General features: G+C 35.2%; 1 protein-coding gene across 1 annotated transcript; it reads left to right on the top strand.

The window, feature by feature from the left end:
• Positions 1-5,969: 5,969 nt before the first annotated feature.
• On the top strand, positions 5,970-18,736 carry LOC121308338 (T-cell surface glycoprotein CD8 alpha chain-like). The gene is made up of 7 exons (XM_041240717.1): positions 5,970-6,078; positions 7,157-7,468; positions 8,589-8,684; positions 14,771-14,881; positions 15,343-15,382; positions 17,759-17,817; positions 18,049-18,736. The coding sequence occupies exons 1-6, from the start codon at positions 6,033-6,035 to the stop codon at positions 17,808-17,810; spliced, it is 657 nt and encodes a 218-aa protein (XP_041096651.1). The 5' UTR covers positions 5,970-6,032; the 3' UTR covers positions 17,811-17,817; positions 18,049-18,736.
• The last annotated feature ends 1,547 nt before the right edge of the window (positions 18,737-20,283 follow it).

Raw genomic sequence — 20,283 nt, 5'->3', positions numbered from 1 at the left:
AACCGTTTAAGACAGCGTTAAGGTTCTTTGCAAAATCTGATATCCTTCAGACCCTTAGAGAGGTTACTCATACAGTACCATGTCATTGTTAAAGCACTAGCCTGTGAATTTAGATTGGGTTGGTCTTAATAATACACACAGTGTACGCGATGCAAGGAATACACTGGAATACCAAGCATCCCTGGGTCCGAGCGACCGCTGAGCTGTCCAAGGTTCTGAATGCGTGGTTAACAGGCATAGCGAAATAATCTCAATGGGACCAGGATTTGATAGGCAATACTGCTACTATATATATATATATATATTATATATATATATATATATATATATATATATATATATATATAACCTTTGTTTGGCATACTTTATTATATATTCCTATATATAACTATATATATAATATAGATATGCAATTAATAACATATTGTCCTTGTTTGCATTACTTTAATTATGAGTTCCTGGAGTTCCATAACGTAACGTTTCATAAACGTACTGTATATATTCGTAATTCTAACCGCAAATCTGTATGTGCACTAAATAATCATTGGGAACCCCACCCTCAAAACTGCTTCGGGTACAGACTACTTATTACAGCTGGGGTTTCCGCAATGTGACGAACACGTCAATATTTTTTTTGTGAGAAATGTCCGTGTAATGTTAACCCCTGACAAGAATCGGGACTGTTTATCACATGCTTGGAAAGTGTAAATGTCATGACCAGATTACTAATGCTAATTCCACCTACATTACGATTAAGGTGACTTATTTTATATACTATAAAAAAAGATATATATATATATATATATATATATATATATATATACTGTATATATATATATAAATAATTTTTTTATTTTATTTTATGGTATGATCGATAGTACCAGAACGTGTGGTCTGAAACTAAACTCAAGTGGTTGGCTTTGTCTCTGTGTAGGACGATTTGTGAAGGAAAACGTTACGTTTCTCATCTCCACTTCACTAGACGCGCAGATTCTGAAGGCTAAGCAGGGCGTTCCAGAGTTCAGTAATCAAGTCACTCGACAGGGGGCGGTAGGCTCAAAGCCGACGCTGCTGACTCCACAGAGAGACGACATTTTAATATTCTTTTAGAAAAGCTAAAGGGATCAGTATTTGTACTGCACTGGTGCTAAACATGTCGTTCATTTTGTTGGGGTTATTTTTGTGGTGGAAGTTTTTTGTGATATTTTGCATGGCTATAATTTAGGGGTTAGGATCAGAATCCATAGATAATGCAAATCAATTCGACTTTGTTTAGTCCAAATGCATCTGGCTTTACATTAAAACAACAACAACAACAGTCCCTTTTACATACAGCTAACCCCCTTTCCGTTTTCTTTCTTTTTAAAGCTGGGTCTTTTGATTATTTTTCCCCTGTGAATTTTGTTTGGTTTGGCTTGGTTTATTGCAGAGAGAAATCAAAAGAAGACTTGATGTTCAGAGTGATTAGAGAATGTCAGTCACTTTCTGTGGAGGCTGCTGTGGAAAAACATTTCTAACCAAACAGAAGGATCTGCCAACAGGTGTTCTGTGTCCCTGTAAAAATGTTACGGATGTCAGTGTTAAGGGATATTTTTGTAGACAGTGTAATGCTTCCTGTTAATGTAGTCTATTTTTACATCCAGTCTAAGGTCTAAATATATTTAAATAAACACTGTTATTAGATTTTTGTGAATGTTTAAATGTTATTTTTTTCCAATCAAGAACCCAGAAGTGCATTCACTGTGCTCATTGCAAACCTGCATTGCTAACAGAGCCCAGCTGTACCTGCTCTGTGTTTTCATGCACACCACAGCATGGTTATTAATATCTAACCCACCTCCAGGCAGAGCTTACACATGTGACTTCTGTGAACACGTCTACACAAGCAATGATGCTTTCCGCTCAGAGTCAACACATTGGGGTCTAATGTGAAGACACTCACGTCTCGTTGAAGCGTTGCCCGTGGATTTTTAGTTTCTTGTAGTTTTTCTTAATTATGTTGAGATTCTTGTTTAATACAGTGTGTGGACTTGCTTGTAAAGGAGATGTTCCCTCGCAATGGAAACATCTTGAAGAAGGACAGTTTAAATGTGTTATTGCTTTCTTAATGCAGCTCTCTGTAATTGGGAGTCTGAACGGTCACCTCCCCACACTAATTCAATTGAATATTAGCAACGGGCATGCAAGGTCTGGAACATAAAGTTACAGAAAACAATGAAAAGTGAGGTTCAAGCGCCAAAGTATTTGCAAACAAAAAATAACAATAAAGCTAGCCAGGAAAGGCCAATGCGTTACCCAGCTAATGTGGGTCCCACTACAGAAACATAAACAAGCTATTTCCTGTACAATTTTATATAGGGACTTATATAAGGAGAATCTCTCATACTACCTGTTTCCTAGAATGCTGCTTGGCATTATGTGACAGGGTTTGTATGCTCAGGTGGTCAGGCCTTTATACACAACCACAGAAGGAATGCTTTTTGCCTTTACCTGGCTGTGAGATTGTATGGAGAGAACAGCTTTCCTCATTCATTAATGTCATGTGATAATATGACCTTTCAGCTCTGTCAGCTACATCTAGTCCCTGGAATGCTATCTTCAAGGCATAGAAAAACAGAACTGCATCTGCCTGGCCAAGATCGGCAAGAAATCATCACCAAGGTTTAGTTTGTCTTACATGATCTCCGAAGCTGGCCCATCCCTTGTGTAATTAATTACTTTTTCATTTTAGAAATGGCATCCCTGACAACATTATACAATATGCATCTTATCTAGACAGACAGACAGACATAGATAGGTAGAGATAGATATTGTTATTGTTATGTCGTGAAAAAAATGGTATCGTTCTGTAAGTATGTCAGGAAGTGGTTTGAAATGAACTTCCATATCTCAACAATAAGCCTGATGCCACAAACACAAGATAACATGCATCAAAGAGTAAACACAGAGTCAGAAGCACAAGAAAGGAGCTCTTTGTATTGCCTGATATCGGGAACTGTCAGAAATGTTTTGGTTTATTATCTAGAAAACTCCAGATAATGGTATCTGCCAGTGGAATAATTAGGATCCTGTCCTTTTGGATTATAGCAAACCCTTGCCAATCTGCACCCTGCTAGCTGTCCTATAATCCAAGCCGTGCTGTCATAATGCCTGCATGTGAAACATTTGCATGACGCATTGAGTTGTGGATTCTGACCTTTGTTGGTGCGATGAGGTTAAAGGTCCTGTAACCATGGAGAAGCCTGTCTCTTTTGGTCGCTATGTGCACAGTCGCTGGTTCATGCCGCCTCCTTCCTGTCCAAACAGAATCTCAGTTTTACCCAGGGTGTGCAGTCGAGTGAAGGTCACCATTTTAACTGCAGCTAGTCAGCTCTGAAAGGATCCCAGTGACTCAGCAGCAACAACATGGCTTTGTAAGCCACTCTCATCACTCCGTATAAAGCAGGGTGTCCTGCTCGCTGTCCTCCACTCTGTGTAATGCAGGGTGTCCTGCTCACTGTCCTCCACTCTGTGTAAAGCAGGGTGTCCTGCTCGCTGTCCTCCACTCTGTGTAAAGCAGGGTGTCCTGCTCGCTGTCCTCCACTCTGTGTAAAGCAGGGTCTCCTGCTCGCTGTCCTCTTGCCCTGGTCTCTGTGCTGCTCCTGAAATACTCACTAATGTTGACTGGGGTGTAAGGGACCGTGATCAGGGAGGGCAGGGGAACAAATCAAATACAAATGTTGAGATCACTAGAAAAATGATCTCAGGATGTCGACATTTCCAACCGTTGTGTTGAAATCACAAGATAGCATTTCTCTGGATCTTATTTCCAGTATTAATTAAACTGCAACACATCTCATCTCCCTTTATATATCTAACAGTTTATTTACTTCGCTGTCCTCACCCAAACTGCACAACATGCTCTCTTATACAATAAGAGACACCCATTACGCAGCTATTGTATTCATTCCCATTGGTCAATGGTGAAAAACAATGAGCCTCCTGTTCTTTGAAGGAAAAGTAATCTTTTTAATTAACAGTATTTTGAAACATCAAATAATAAATAATACATAATTTTAATTTGCTTCTGAATTGGTCTACTTTACAATATAATATTATAGAAATGTCAGTAGTCAATTGTTTATCTGTTAAGAAAATGCATGATACTAATTTGTAAATTAATGCAATATGTTAGCACAACCTGTACAGTATATTAATGTAAAAATACAACTGCAATAAATTATTATATAGAATATCAAACTATAACCTTATTGCATCGTACATAAAACAGCAATATATCCAGTATAGGGGTCATAATACAGTTCTATAGAACATCAAGTACACTGTTAGATATGAGAAGGGAGATGAAATGCTTTACTATATAAAGGAATATAGTTTTAGAAAGATTCTAGCTTATTTTCATGTAGTCAGACTCAAGGGTGTTTACTCATGAAGCTATTGTCTACATTTTTAAACAGTCATTTTAACACTGCTGAATATTGCGCATGTTGCACTGCTTCTTCACTGCTATCAGAAACTTTTTTTTTTTTCCGGAATATCAAACCTATTTTACACAAACACCCTGTGAAGTGTTCGATGTTTCTTATACGAGGCAGTGCTGTGGTTTTTCATAAAGCCGAGCAGATATGCATTCATTGGCAGGTCTCCGTGCACGTGCTCTGCAGACCCCCGGCTGCATCTACAAGCTGTTTGCAAGAGCTATGTGTAAAAAGAAGGCTTGTGAGACTTACAGGGGGTGCCATGAAGAACTTAGCGGTAACAAACTCATGTTACAAAAACAGTTCAATATACATCCTTCCTCATGTTTCAGAACAAATTCAATGAGGAATCAAGCTGCCTTTTGCTAGGACCCACTCCTGGCAGAAAGAGAACACACATTGTTTCCACTCCTAATATATATGACTTATTTAATGGCAATAATCCACAGCAGTGTGCGTTATACAGCAGAGTAATGTAGGGATCAGAATACATTATTGAACAGTAATATATTCTCAAAGTGTTCTTGGGCAGTAATGCAGGAGTTACTCAGCAAAGGGTAATACAGTTATTTTACAGTTATGATGTGCAGGGGGAGTCATACAGTCAGGGCAGTGCAGGTTTGGGTCCTGGCTGTGTAAAGTTGTCACAGGGATTGTTGTATTGGCTCTGGCAAATTCTACCTTTGTCCTTGAGAGGCGAGTAGCTCACTGACATCCGCTGTCGAGTTCCTGGGTCTGAAGAGGTGATGGGCTTGGTCGTGGGATCAGAGGATCCCACTGCCTTTGTGTTCTGCTGAGCTGTTGCAGGGAATTGCTGCAGTAAGGGAACATATTTGGAGAAAAAACAATTTTTTTTTTCTGAAATGAAAAAAACCAAGACAGCAAAACTTTTATGCAAAACAGTACAATATTTTTTTTGTGAGTAAAATAAATAACTATTTTGTGGGTAGGGTGTCTCTTATTATCAGAGAAATCATTTTACACAGTTTAAGCTTTTCTTCATAGCCCTCTCACCAAAACTCCACGAGACGACAACTTCCATTTGATGAGAGACCCTGTATTAACTTATGATATAGTGCTCCATTTCCATGGCACAATATTGCACACTAATCTTCTCAATGGCACCGCAGTGTTTCCTTATTGACAATCATGAAGTGACTTAAAGGAAGGTAATCCTGGTCATCTTGAATTTGTCCTGTAGACTGAGCTTGGGATGAGGTGAAGATGAAGACTTTGAAAGATACCATAAAGCATGGCCATGAGAAACAGAAAGAAAACAGGTTGAATACTGATTTCGAAGCAGTACAGAAGTAGGCTGTTGTAAATTATTTGGTAGTTTTTGTACTTTGTACATAATTGTGTGGGACTTTACAATTAGGTTTGCTCAATACAGAACTACAATAAGTACACACCTACTCTACCAGGAACGCCTTGGGGTGTCACTTCCTGTCAAAAGCAAGCCACACAGTCAAGTGAGAGCCCCACTTACAGCCCTGTTCATGTGCTCTCATATAGGATATTCAGATAGGATCAGTGTTTCCCTGTTTCAACAACATGATCCGAACGCTGTGCTTCCTCTTTCTTCTGACCGTGGTTCAATGTAAGTGCTTTTCCATGGAAACTCCTCTGATAACGTAACTTGATTTCTGATTAAAATCAAACTGGATTTGCATAAATAAAAAGATTCATGTAGAATAAGAGATGTGCTGTGTATGTTCTTGAATACTGTAATATAATAATATTGTAATGTAATCAATTATAAAGATTTTTAAAAATAAGTAGTAATATATTTAAAGACTAAAAAATATATTTGGACTGTTATGCCTAAAGAAAGCTTTGTGATATATTTTTAATAGAGAGATAGCATACTATAAATCAACAGTTAAATAATTAAATCTTATGCAATGGATTGTAAACATATTTACTATTTATATACAGTACACTGTAATGCTGATGGGAAATCTTACTGGCAGCAGGATCTGTACTGGCACTAAGGCAGCTGATTTCTGCCAGTAGCTACACAAAGCATATTCTTCATCTAACTACCCATTTCCTTTTTTTGAAACTCTAATACAATAAAAGCTACTGGCAGCGTAGTGTTTATGGGGGTTCCTTACTGGTGGTAGGATTTTTACTGGTATAAGAAACCTTTAAAAGGCTGCTGCTAGCTGATTTGTCACTGATGTTTATTTCAGTAACACATGGGTTCTTTTTTGAGCCTCTAAGTTACAGTCTGAAACAATACAATGTACACTAAAATGTGTTTATAATCTGTTCTTAGAAATGTAGGTTTAACTCTTCAGCTGCATGACTATGTAATTGATTTCTTGTATATCTGTCAACACACTGTGGTAACCTGATGCTAAATCAGTCTAGATAGTAGCACCATATCTGGAAAATAAAAAGACAAGTCACTGAGGAATAAACTATCTAAGCATTTTACTGCAAAAGAAGTTTTGAGAGAGAAAAAAATGTTTACCTAACCAGAAATAAACAGCTCAGGCCTCTAATTTAGAGGGCTTGTGATTTCTTTTTTCGTAGCGGTGTACAGTCTGAAGTCATCTCTTATTGATTTTAGAATTGTAAACGCTTATGATGACTTGGTTTAAATACTTTAGCTTTTTCAATCCGACCCTGAGAGTTTAATTAGTTCTTAAAATTATATTTTTTATTTGCAGGTTTGACTCAGGAGACAATCCTTACAGAAGGGGAGACTGTAACTGTTGTGTGTTATTCAACCAAGTCAGCCTTAGACAATGGCGTATATTGGTTTCAACAGACAGAAAGGGGGGATGCAAATTTTTTGGTTTTCACTGCTAATACTGGACACGAAAGAAATAAAAAAGATAACCGTTTCCATTCCGCAAGAAGTGGGCGGGGTTACAGATTAACATTCAACCTCAAAAAGGAAGATGCTGGGATATACTACTGTTTCCAGACGTCCAACAGTAACATTGAATTCGGCACCAGCACAAAGATTTCAGTGAAACGTAAGTCCCTTATTTTATTACCTTGTGACATTTCCATGCAAACTCAACAGCACTAGATCCTTTAGCGCAGATTCAGTGAAAACCACTGTGTAAATGCTGACTTTCGCTTCACATTTGTGAATTTGCAAAAACCCCTATCTGGTCAGCAGAATTATTTTTGATATAGTAAAAATGCTTATCTGTTTTTGCACACTTTATAAAACATTCTTGGCAAGAGTAACCCTGTTTTTAATAGTGGTCTGTTATAAGGACAAAAATAATCTTTAATCAGAGGTGATGCACCAACATATTATTATTATTATTATTATTATTATTATTATTATTATTATTATTATTATTATTATTATTATTATTATTATTATTCGCTGTAACATTACTAATTTAAACACTTTCAGCTGTCACTAATGATTTGTGAAAGTCTCCTGACTAATGCTGGTTATACTGTACAGTTGCAGTACATTACTTGCAGGAACTGATTAGTTACTAACATGTTTTCTATACCTCACACGTTACAGTAATGATATCTATTATTTTAGAAGGCTGTGTTTCCATTTATAGACACATTGGAAACACTGATGCCTGTGAACTGTAGGACTTTTACTGGTTATGCTTGAACTCCAGTGCATTAGCTGCTTTATATTACTGACTCCCTGCACTTAATGTAAGAAAACATGTTAAATACAAGCCTTTAGTGAACTTGAACATTATTCACCAATGCATATGACAAAGACCAAACTAAACAAGTTCTGGTAGTTTAACAAACAATCTGTATAAGAAAACACAAAACCACCTAAGCAATTTCAATTATCTGTAGCTTTATTAATAAGTGGTTAAAGTTTACTAAATGCTTTCCCTAAGTCTATTTCCTGGAGTTATGGTAAGTTGCCAGTACTTGCCTTTGACTGTATTACTGTAGAGTTAAAAGCATGCTGGATTCAGATGCGACAGTGTCAGATCAAGACAACAGACCCCACTGTGTGTACAGTATTGTAAGCGTGTACATACAGTTATAAACAGTGTCCTTTGTGTGAATATTGTGCCTGCAGTTCTTTATATCAGTGTCTGCAGCACACCAGGGTTCAAGCACAATACCCACCTGGGTCTTCGTTTATCTTTTTAGAACCACCACAGGCTGCCCCAACTACACAAGCGGCTGCTAATACACCAACCCAAGCTGCCACTACGAGAAAGCCGCTCTGTACCTGTCCAGCGAGAGGTATTGTTTCATGTCATTTATTAGATTGGGGGGGGAGGGGGAGAGAGAAGGGCAGAGCAATTCTTTTTAACATTTGCACAGTGTGAGGGTGTTTCTGTTCTTCTCGTTTTTTTTTTTTTTTTATCTTAGCTATGGCTGCTCTTGCTGATAACATAGCAGCAGCAGTATAGGATAAAAAACTACAAATAATGCATTATTATTATTATTATTATTAGTAGTAGTAGGCAGACCTGGGAGAAATATATTTATATTTGAGATTTATTTTTTAAATATCAAATATCTCAATTTTGTCACATTCAATTTTTTATTTGAAAATATCTGAATATTAAATGAAATAGATATTTCATATTTCAAACTTAATGTGTTATGTTTCACATCATTATAACATATTTATAAATATATTTGAAACAAATTAAAATATTTGAATATTTATAAACATTATTTGAAATATCTAATTATGTAGAATCATTTCAAATAAATGTGAAATATTTAAATAAAATCAATATTTATTCCCAGTAGTGTCATCATTAATATGCATTGACCTAATATGTGTCATTATAACAGTGCAGTACGAGAGTTAATAATAAAAATCTATTATGTATTATTATTATTATTATTATTATTATTATTATTAGTGGTAGTATCACTAATAGTAGTAGTATCATACACAATATGCTTATAGTATATTAAATAGGCTATTAGTTACCTAAGTAGTGCATTCAGCCTATGTATTATTCTATATGGACTGTTGTACAGTATATCACAAACCTACAGTACATAAATGCTACATTTATATTAACTGTGCTTTTCTGTCTGAGTCTTATGAAAGCGTGTGTATGGAAACACTGTGTGAGTTAACTGAATCAGAGAATTATGGAGAATATGTAGCAATACTAAAGTTTTCATTAAGAACAGTTTCTCAAAGTCTTTCAAGAAATTATGAAAGACTTGTATTCGAAACGTTTGCAAGCAAAGTGTTCCTTTAAGCATTGCTGCATATTGTGGTTCGGCTGTTGTATGGGTGTTACATACTAGCTTGCATGCCAGGCTTGAGGCCCCCTGTTAATCCGTACAGTGATCAGCAAGGCTGGGTGTCACAAATTAATATAGCAGGTTCTGTACAGATCGTACATAGTATTATAAATGATCACATAGTATAAATTAATAGAGCAGCTTCTGTACAGATTGTATATAGTATTATAAATGATCACAAAGTATAAATTAATAGCAGATTCTGTACAGATTGTATATATTATTATAAATGATCACAAAGTATAAATTAATATAGCAGATTCTGTACAGATTGTATATATTATTATAAATGATCACAAAGTATAAATTAATATAGCAGATTCTGTACAGATTGTATATATTATTATAAATGATCACAAAGTATAAATTAATATAGCAGATTCTGTACAGATTGTATATATTATTATAAATGATCACAAAGTATAAATTAATATAGCAGATTCTGTACAGATTGTATATATTATTATAAATGATCACAAAGTATAAATTAATAGAGCAGATTCTGTACAGATTGTATATATTATTATAAATGATCACAAAGTATAAATTAATATAGCAGATTCTGTACAGATTGTATATATTATTATAAATGATCACAAAGTATAAATTAATATAGCAGATTCTGTACAGATTGTATATATTATTATAAATGATCACAAAGTATAAATTAATATAGCATATTCTGTACAGATTGTATATATTGTTATAAATGATCACAAAGTATAAATTAATATAGCAGATTCTGTACAGATTGTATATATTGATTATAAATGATCACAAAGTATAAATTAATATAGCAGATTCTGTACAGATTGTATATATTGTTATAAATGATCACAAAGTATAAATTAATATAGCAGATTCTGTACAGATTGTATATATTGTTATAAATGATCACAAAGTATAAATTAATATAGCATATTCTGTACAGATTGTATATATTGTTATAAATGATCACAAAGTATAAATTAATATAGCAGATTCTGTACAGATTGTATATATTATTATAAATGATCACAAAGTATAAATTAATAGCAGATTCTGTACAGATTGTATATATTATTATAAATGATCACATAGTATAAATTAATATAGCAGATTCTGTACAGATTGTATATATTATTATAAATGATCACAAAGTATAAATTAATAGCAGATTCTGTACAGATTGTATATATTATTATAAATGATCACAAAGTATAAATTAATATAGCAGATTCTGTACAGATTGTATATATTATTATAAATGATCACAAAGTATAAATTAATAGCAGATTCTGTACAGATTGTATATATTATTATAAATGATCACAAAGTATAAATTAATATAGCAGATTCTGTACAGATTGTATATATTATTATAAATGTTCACAAAGTATACATTAATAGCAGATTCTGTACAGATTGTATATATTATTATAAATGATCACAAAGTATAAATTAATATAGCAGATTCTGTACAGATTGTATATATTATTATAAATGATCACAAAGTATAAATTAATATAGCAGATTCTGTACAGATTGTATATATTATTATAAATGATCACAAAGTATAAATTAATAGCAGATTCTGTACAGATTGTATATATTATTATAAATGATCACAAAGTATAAATTAATATAGCAGATTCTGTACAGATTGTATATATTATTATAAATGATCACATAGTATAAATTAATATAGCAGATTCTGTACAGATTGTATATATTATTATAAATGATCACAAAGTATAAATTAATATAGCAGATTCTGTACAGATTGTATATATTATTATAAATGATCACAAAGTATAAATTAATATAGCAGATTCTGTACAGATTGTATATATTATTATAAATGATCACAAAGTATAAATTAATATAGCAGATTCTGTACAGATTGTATATATTATTATAAATGATCACAAAGTATTAATATAGCAGATTCTGTACAGATTGTATATATTATTATAAATGATCACAAAGTATAAATTAATATAGCAGATTCTGTACAGATTGTATATATTATTATAAATGATCACAAAGTATAAATTAATATAGCAGATTCTGTACAGATTGTATATATTATTATAAATGATCACAAAGTATAAATTAATATAGCATATTCTGTACAGATTGTATATATTATTATAAATGATCACAAAGTATAAATTAATATAGCAGATTCTGTACAGATTGTATATATTATTATAAATGATCACAAAGTATAAATTAATATAGCAGATTCTGTACAGATTGTATACATTATTATAAATGATCACATAGTATAAATTAATATAGCAGATTCTGTACAGATTGTATATATTATTATAAATGATCACAAAGTATAAATTAATATAGCATATTCTGTACAGATTGTATATATTGTTATAAATGATCACAAAGTATAAATTAATAGCAGATTCTGTACATATTGTATATATTATTATAAATGATCACATAGCATAAAGTATAAGCTTCAAGTGTTTGTTTTTTTTAATAATAAACTTCCCTCGGTTTCTCTCTATCATCTTGTAGTAGCTGCTCCATTTACATTCAGAAATGTGGCGCACACAAGTACTGTGAATGTAATAGCAAGGCTGTGTGTTCCAGTGTGTCCCCGTGGGCTGAGTCTGCTTTCCTGATCATGTAGAGGACTGAAGCAGCAGCCGCAGGACCTGCGCCCCTCCTCCTCTCATTCCAGTGCTCCTGTGTGCAGGGGCTGTGCCCCCCGTGTGCAGGGCCTGTGCCCCCCCCTCTCATTGCAGTGCTGGCGTGTGCAGGGCCTGGGTCCCCCCTCTCATTGCAGTGCTGGTGTGTGCAGGGCGCGGAGTGTTTCTGCATAGTTCATGTTTTACTTTCCACTCAAAGAGAATGTGTTTCTTGATATAAACTAGCACCCTCAGGGATGTTAAAAATATTGAAAGGTCATATTAAATTGATTTAGTGGCTCCAAAAAATCAGTTACATATTATTGATTACTTTCTTAAAGATGTACTATATTACTGATTACTTGCTACTTATTACTTTTGCCAATAATAAAAACGTGCCTGCACTGATAAGCGCTCAAACGAAAAGCCTGTTTTGTGCTACTGCACGTTTGTAAATTAAGTAATAAAATGTAATCTCTGTTGCTTTGTGCCCTGAAAACGAATCAATAATATGATTACAATGTTAATGCGTTACTATGGGAATGTCACATTTAGGCTTCAGTTTAATACAATGATCACATTTCTGTTTGCATTGATTTACATGAAGTCATTCATAAAAATACAATAAAAATATAACGACCTTAGTACAGTGGGAACGTAATTGCTTCCAAAACATACTTTCGTTCAAATCTCACTCTCTTCTAATTAATTAATTTAAAAAATGTATAGGCTATTTTAACACAGTCAATTCATTCTTTTAAATTGCGTATTTTATAACACTAAAATGTATTTTGGACCAACAATGGCTGGATTTACCCAGTAATCTCCAGCAGAAAGATCGAACGTACACAGACACCACCAACACACACACACTGTACATTATGGACTACAGTACTTCAACATTAGAAACGCTGCGCTTATACCTACAACCGCCGGTACATTTTAAACACCATATTAAAATGAAAGACAAACTATCGGATACAACTCCAAAGTTTTATTCAAGCACATCATATCAAACATCTGCGCTGCCGAAACGCCGTATTTAAATGAGCAATTAAACATAAAGGGGTTTATAACTTACCACATATAACGCACTACTTAATTAAAAAAACATTTCAAAAGAAACTAGTGTGTAAACATACCAAACTGTAAAAACAAAAGTAGTCACTCGCAGCCCAGAATCCAGGTTTAGCTGCTGCAGTCTGCAGCGCTGCAGTTTTTTGGCCAGCTTCAGGATAAAATCTCTCCTACCTTGTACAAAATGAAGGAATTGGTGGCTGCCAGGTCTAGTAGAGAGAACAACAGGCTTGTGTATAAAAAAATGAATACAATTCAAAATAAAATATGTATTGTAAAAGACGGTTCTAGTGTTAATGAAATGTAACACACACACACATAAATTCTAAGTAGCAAAACTGGTAGAAATTATGTTTTACATAATTGTGTGCATGTTGGAAAGGTAACCAGACAAACAAGTAGCTAATGCGAGGCGTAATTCAGAATGTGTGTGTGTTATCTTGTTAAATGTTTTTATCACCAATGCATCGCATGCAAGCTCTCCTCACGATATTAAAAGTCGGTCTTTCCCTAATTAAATATCCCCTCCCCTAAATCACTATGACTGCATGAATTTGCATTGTCGCGGCCTGATTTGTCATCCTAAATCATAACTAGATGGAAACGCAGTTCCTGAGAAGTACAGCCAAAACATCGAGAGGAAAACTGTCATGACTTGCCCGTGTAAACACCGTCATTTTCTGGTGATTTCATCCACCAAATAGGCCTGTCATTTCAATCATAAATCTGTCATTTCGGTCTGTCATTATGGAAAATAAAAGTACATCTGTGACAATTGTAAAAAGAGTCATGAAACATTTTAGGTCATGAATTTAATCCTTGGTTTAATAATATATGAATACACCCGTGTGGAAGTTCAGTTTTTACACCTCAGTTAACAGAATTAATTTCGTTATTGTAATTGGAAATATTTCCTTCAGAATGTGTTAGTAATGATTTGTAGAAATTGAGAATCTGGTCTTTAATGTATATTTCAGGTTATTTATTTATTTATTTATTTATTTATTTATTATCATTTTATTATTGTAATTGGAAATATTTCCTTCAGAATGTGTTAGTAATGATTTGTAGAAATTATCTGGTCTTTAATTATATTTATTTATTATCATTTTATTATTGTAATTGGAAATATTTCCTTCAGAATGTGCTAGTAATGATTTGTAGTAAATTGAGACTCTGGTCTTTAATGTATATTTCAGGTTATTTATTTATTTTTATCATTTCATTATTGTAATTGGAGATCTTTCCCACAGAATGTGCTAGTAATGATGTGTATTAAATGGCTTTGAAAATCTGTACCCATGTGTTTGTTTTAGTCTTTTGCCGTTGGTGTTTGTACCATAGGTGTACAGAGAGATACCCGACTGTCCTGCGATGTGTTTATCTGGGCTCCTCTGTGTGGCGCAGCCGGTTTGCTCCTGCTAATCCTCATCGTCACCATCATCATGTGCAGCAGTAAGTGATACTCTACCGTAACCCTGGCCACTGGGCAGCTATGGGCAAAAGCTTTGCATCACCCTATATCATTAACTAATGTTGCTTCATAAAGTCGTATGAAACCTGCAGAATAATGTTAACATATTGAATTACATACCGCTTTGTTTCAAAATCTAACACAGAATACTGTACTGCTATTATAACTTTTGCGATAGCATTTTGCAGTTTCTTTGATTACATGATGTTAAATAAAACATCAAAATTATGTTTTTAATTACGTCTACTTCCTAAAATTCTAGGTGATGCAAAACACTTTGGCAATAGCTGTATGTTGTTTGTGTAAAAAATAAAATCATATTGTTTCAGCTTTTGAGCATATAGAGAGTATGATACTTCTCTGTGAGCATTCAGAAAAGGATTGTCATCCACGTTCTTTCTTATTGAGTGAATTCACGTATTCCTCTTCTTTGTCTGTGCAGAAGTCAGGACGAGGCGATGCCCTCATCACTACAAGAAAAGGTCAGTACAGTAAAACAAAGCATTGTGTGGAAAGCTTCAGTCTGGATCTGAGAATGTCAGTTCTGGTTTTGGTCTGGTAGAGCACAAAGGTATGCAGTGGAGAGCTACAGTAACCTTCAGATCTATGGAGGCGTTAGGATATTTTGTTTTTTAGACTGTAAATAGTATCGTAAAAAGCACATATTAAAATAGGCATTTCTATAAAGAACTGGTTAAACTTGTCCTTTCTACACGAACAGCAGAAGGAAAGCTCTCTCTTACCCTGGGTAACCTGAGTGTACCCCTTGCCCAAGTGAAGCTTTCCGTTGCCTGTAAGACCTGCACCTTCCCCTCTAACTGTAAGAAATGTATTCAGTACTGCCACACTGGTCTTATTGGCTGTTAAGAGTTTCAAAGGAATATATTAATTACCTGACAAGCTTTGCAAGGCCAAGACCATTTGAATCAAGTTGAATAGAAATCCAGCTTTTGCAATACATTGTTTCAACATAATATATTTTGATTATATCAATTTGCAACACATACAAACACATTTTAGTATCATTTATACATGTTTTTTCTTACTTCAAAGTGCAGTTTCAATATTTGAAAAGCACAGTTTTAAATGTCACCAAACTAGGAAAGTTATGTAACATTAACAGTGTAATTTTCAATTAATTTTCAGATGAAACATGAGTATAAAGAAAACCTTAATAAATACGACCCAATGTGTAGAGCATTGTACCGGCAACTATAGTATTTCAATTTGAAACACATTTAAATAACAGAACATTGAAAACATGCATGTTCACCAGCATATAATAATTATTACAGTAACAGATATATTAATGCATTTCACAGTGTATTCACATTGGTACACAATGAGGTGCCTTATTTCACAGTGTATTCACATTGGTACACAATGCGGTGCCTTATTTCACAGTGTATTCACATTGGTACACAATGAGGTGCCTTATTTCACAGTGTATTCACATTGGTACACAATGAGGTGCCTTATTTCACAGTGTATTCACATTGGTACACAATGCGGTGCCTTATTTCACAGTGTATTCACATTGGTACACAATGCGGTGCCTTATTTCACAGTGTATTCACATTGGTACACAATGAGGTGCCTTATTTCACAGGGTATTCACATTGGTACAAAATGAGGTGCCTTATTTCACAGTGTATTCACATTGGTACAAAATGAGGTGCATTATTTCACAGTAATCAAATTCTGTAACACCATTCAGTGAGATAAGATCAGCAGAAATGCTACAGCAAAGTAGAGCTGGGCGTCGTCAACATAGGCGTGAAACATGAGGCTGTGTGGGCAGATGAGATGACTCAAGGGAAGCATGTAGATATTGAAGAGAAGGGGACCAAGAACAGATCCTTGGGGGACACCACAAGTGACTGGGTTTGCAACACCACTGCATCCAGCATAGAAAACAGACTGCATGCGTCCGGATAGGTAAGAGGTCATCAAGGAGAGACAGGTTCCAGAGATTCCAGAATACATCTGAAGGCAATCAAGAAGAATGTCATGATCTATGGTGTCAAAAATGGCTGTTAGGTCAAGAAGGACAAGCACAGAGGGAGCACCAGCATCAGCATTGAACAGGAAATCATTCACAATCCGGAGCAGAGCAGTTTCAGTACTGTGATGCGGCCAGAAACCAGATTGCAGAGATTCAAGCAATTGTTATCCATGAGATGTTTCACCAGCTGACTGGCTACAGCCCTTTCGAGAGTTTTTGAGAGAAAAGGGAGATTGGAGATGGGACGGAAATTAGATAAGTCAGGCAGGTCGAGGGAGGGTTTTTTGAGTACCGGCGTAACTTTGGCAAGTTTAATGGCATCAGGAACCTAGCCAGAGTCTAGGGACAGGTTGAGAGTGTGCATAATGGAGGGAGCAAGATCAGAAGCACAGAGACGGACAGTATTTATCGAGATTAATCATGATTTCAAGGTAATGTTGCATTTTACCCCCTACATTTTACTCCCTCAGTGTTAAAAGGTTAAGGGTAAGTTACTCCCAGACCCAAAACCTTATCTGGAATGCCACATACATACATAAATGGGCGTCCGCAGATAGGTGCCCCCCAACCCCACTGAATCTTGTCTGTAAAGACAACAGGGCGAGCCAGAGATTGGGTAATGTTTGTTGGATTGTTTTTTTCTTGTACAGTTTCCTAGTAACTGAAGACATGTCTACACACATAACATGTTAGAAACAAGTTGTTTCGTATGACAGATACATTTTTCATGTCTGACAGAGCAAATCTAGCAAATACTTTTAGCAAAATATGGGCAAGTCTTTGCTGAATAAATGAAACAGCGCCTGCTTGCTTGACTGTTTTTAATTACAGTTTATCTTTCTATCCTTTTCAGACCACAGAAGGATATGAGTGGGAGACCCTCGGTGCCAGACAGATATGTTTAACATTGAGGTATATCTCAAATCTGAGATCTCACTGCTGTTTCATGTAACATTTCACACAGCAAGAAACTATTTAAAATACAGTGTTCATATTCTGATTGTTTTCATACTCTGAGTCAATTGTTTATTGATAGAACATATGGGGAGAGAGAGAGGCAGACAGACAGACAAAGAGAGAGGGGGAATATAGATATTGAGTGCTCATGTCTTGTGACTACATATTTATTTATTTTTATTTCAGATCCAGCATTAGCACAGAGATCACTGGATTTACTGAGTTTGTGTGTGGCATCTGAAAGTGTAAAGAGTGATAATGCTGAGAAGTTCTTTGTATAGTTTGCATGCTCTCGTCGAGATCAGCTTCTTTTATAAACATGCGTACAGTTGCCTCAAAATGTTTTTATAGACACGTCTGTGTGCATGGAAAAACACACATTTGTAAGATTTTATAGTGTCTGATTTAAATTAATAAAATAGTTTTCAGATGAGGGCTTCATTAGGGCTGTATAGATATACTACTGCTGTAAATGACACATATTGGCTTGAAATTGATCAAAGATACAGTGCATTTTCACCAGTAAAGGAATGTCATAGATTTCTTGGCTGATGCAAACAGTGCTACAGTGCGTACGTGAAGTATCCTCATTGATACTGAGTTCAGAACTAGCAAACACTTACATAGGTGCCTGGATGTAAATACTCTGAAACAGCCACAGAAACACAGCAATGCAAATGTTTTCATGAATGTGTTGTAGGGCTACAGCTTTCTTTTATAATTAATTTGTATGTAACAATACCATGCTCCAGTCCAGCGTAGTATAGGTTGTATTACATTGCAAACACATTATCTTTTAGCATTGTGTGCATGTGCACATACTCTGCTTGTTATTTTGTACAATTACTACTGCTGAAAATAAACACATGCTTTACCAAGAACAGACTTGTGTTAAATACCACAAAATAATCATACGTCTTGCAAAGCATTATTTTGTGGCCCTGTATTCAATGCTTTGCAGAGATCTCTCAAACACCTGAATTAAAAGGTGCGCCTTCCCACTCACCTTTCTCAACAGCCCCCCTGTGTGGAGGTGCATTGCAATTACATCATCATTCTACAAAACACAGCTCTTTCATAAATGTATTACAGTATTACAGTACCACAGTACTACTGCAGTATTTTATAGAAGCAGGAACTTCACAGCCCTGTTACGTAGTAAACACTTTGAATGTATATTACTGCAGTTAGACTGCATCAAAAGCACGGCATTATATTGAAGTGTGCACAAGGGAAGGCAGCAGCAGGGCTGGTAGGTGACGTAATCACACACAGACGTAAGCCCAATACACCGCGGTACAAAAGAGCCATCTCCTTTGCAAGGAGAGTATATCGGGCTCATGTCTTCGTCTGTGATTACGTCACCTACCAGCCCTGCTGCTGCCTTCCCCCGTGCACGCTACAATATTTTAGTCATTGCAGTAATAAAGATTTTGTAAGTTATAATTATGTAGTTAATATTTTCTTTCATATTGTTAAGCTGCCTTTTATACCACAGTTTATCAAGGTTTACCATGTTTTTTGCAATGTTCTTTACCGTACCTCTCTTACTGTTTACAATGCTTCCCGACTGTATGCTTTACCGTGCTTTCACTGTGCTTTACCATGCTTTACCGTGCTTTCACTGTGCTTTACCGTGCTTTCACTGTGCTTTACCGTGCTTTCACTGTGCTTTACCGTGCTTTACCATGCTTTACCATGCTTTCTTACACATTGCTGTGCTTTTACTATGAGTAACTTTCACTCACACTTACTGATCTATTGCAACTGGCTGATGCTACCTAACAAAGTCTTTCCGTCACAAACGATAAAATAGCTTCATGTTGGTTTGCATCAAAGCTGTGAAACTGGACCACAGTGTGAAGAAAACAAGCAAATAAAGCCTAGACCCTTAAAAAAGAGCTCATATGTGCAAGCTTAGTTGTTTCCTAGTTCTGTAACATTAGTAAGGGAACACTGTTTTGAGGCTCTGCCTTTATTTGTTGTGTTTTCACATTTTGTGCACAGTGAGTCAGTATTTTTTAGGTGCAGTATCATGATGACCAGAAGGTAGCGCTGTTACAGCATACTGGACCAGCATTGTTGTGTTTTATTGTGTTGAATTGGCATTGAAAGCCCAAAAAATACAAAAAAAAAATCCCTCTCACTTTTCCATTTAATTATTATAAAAGTATAAAGATTTCCATCCCTTTTTACACAATGGAAGTGCAGAACACAAATTGTATCCCAGAATAATTACAGTGCGACTCTTCACCTACACAACCTCTCCTGCATCCCTGCATTGACCTGCAGAGGTCCTAATTAAAGGTACAGTACATCTTTATTCATTTATTTATTTATTTATTTATTTATTTATTTATTACTTCTGTTACAAGTAGAATGATTATAATCACATTGGATGTGGTTTTTGTTTTTGAAAGT

This window comes from Polyodon spathula, chromosome 1, assembly GCF_017654505.1.
Source record: "Polyodon spathula isolate WHYD16114869_AA chromosome 1, ASM1765450v1, whole genome shotgun sequence".
NCBI lineage: Eukaryota > Metazoa > Chordata > Actinopteri > Acipenseriformes > Polyodontidae > Polyodon > Polyodon spathula.
Note: the sequence above shows the minus strand (reverse complement) of the source record. Positions and strands in the feature narration are given on the sequence as shown.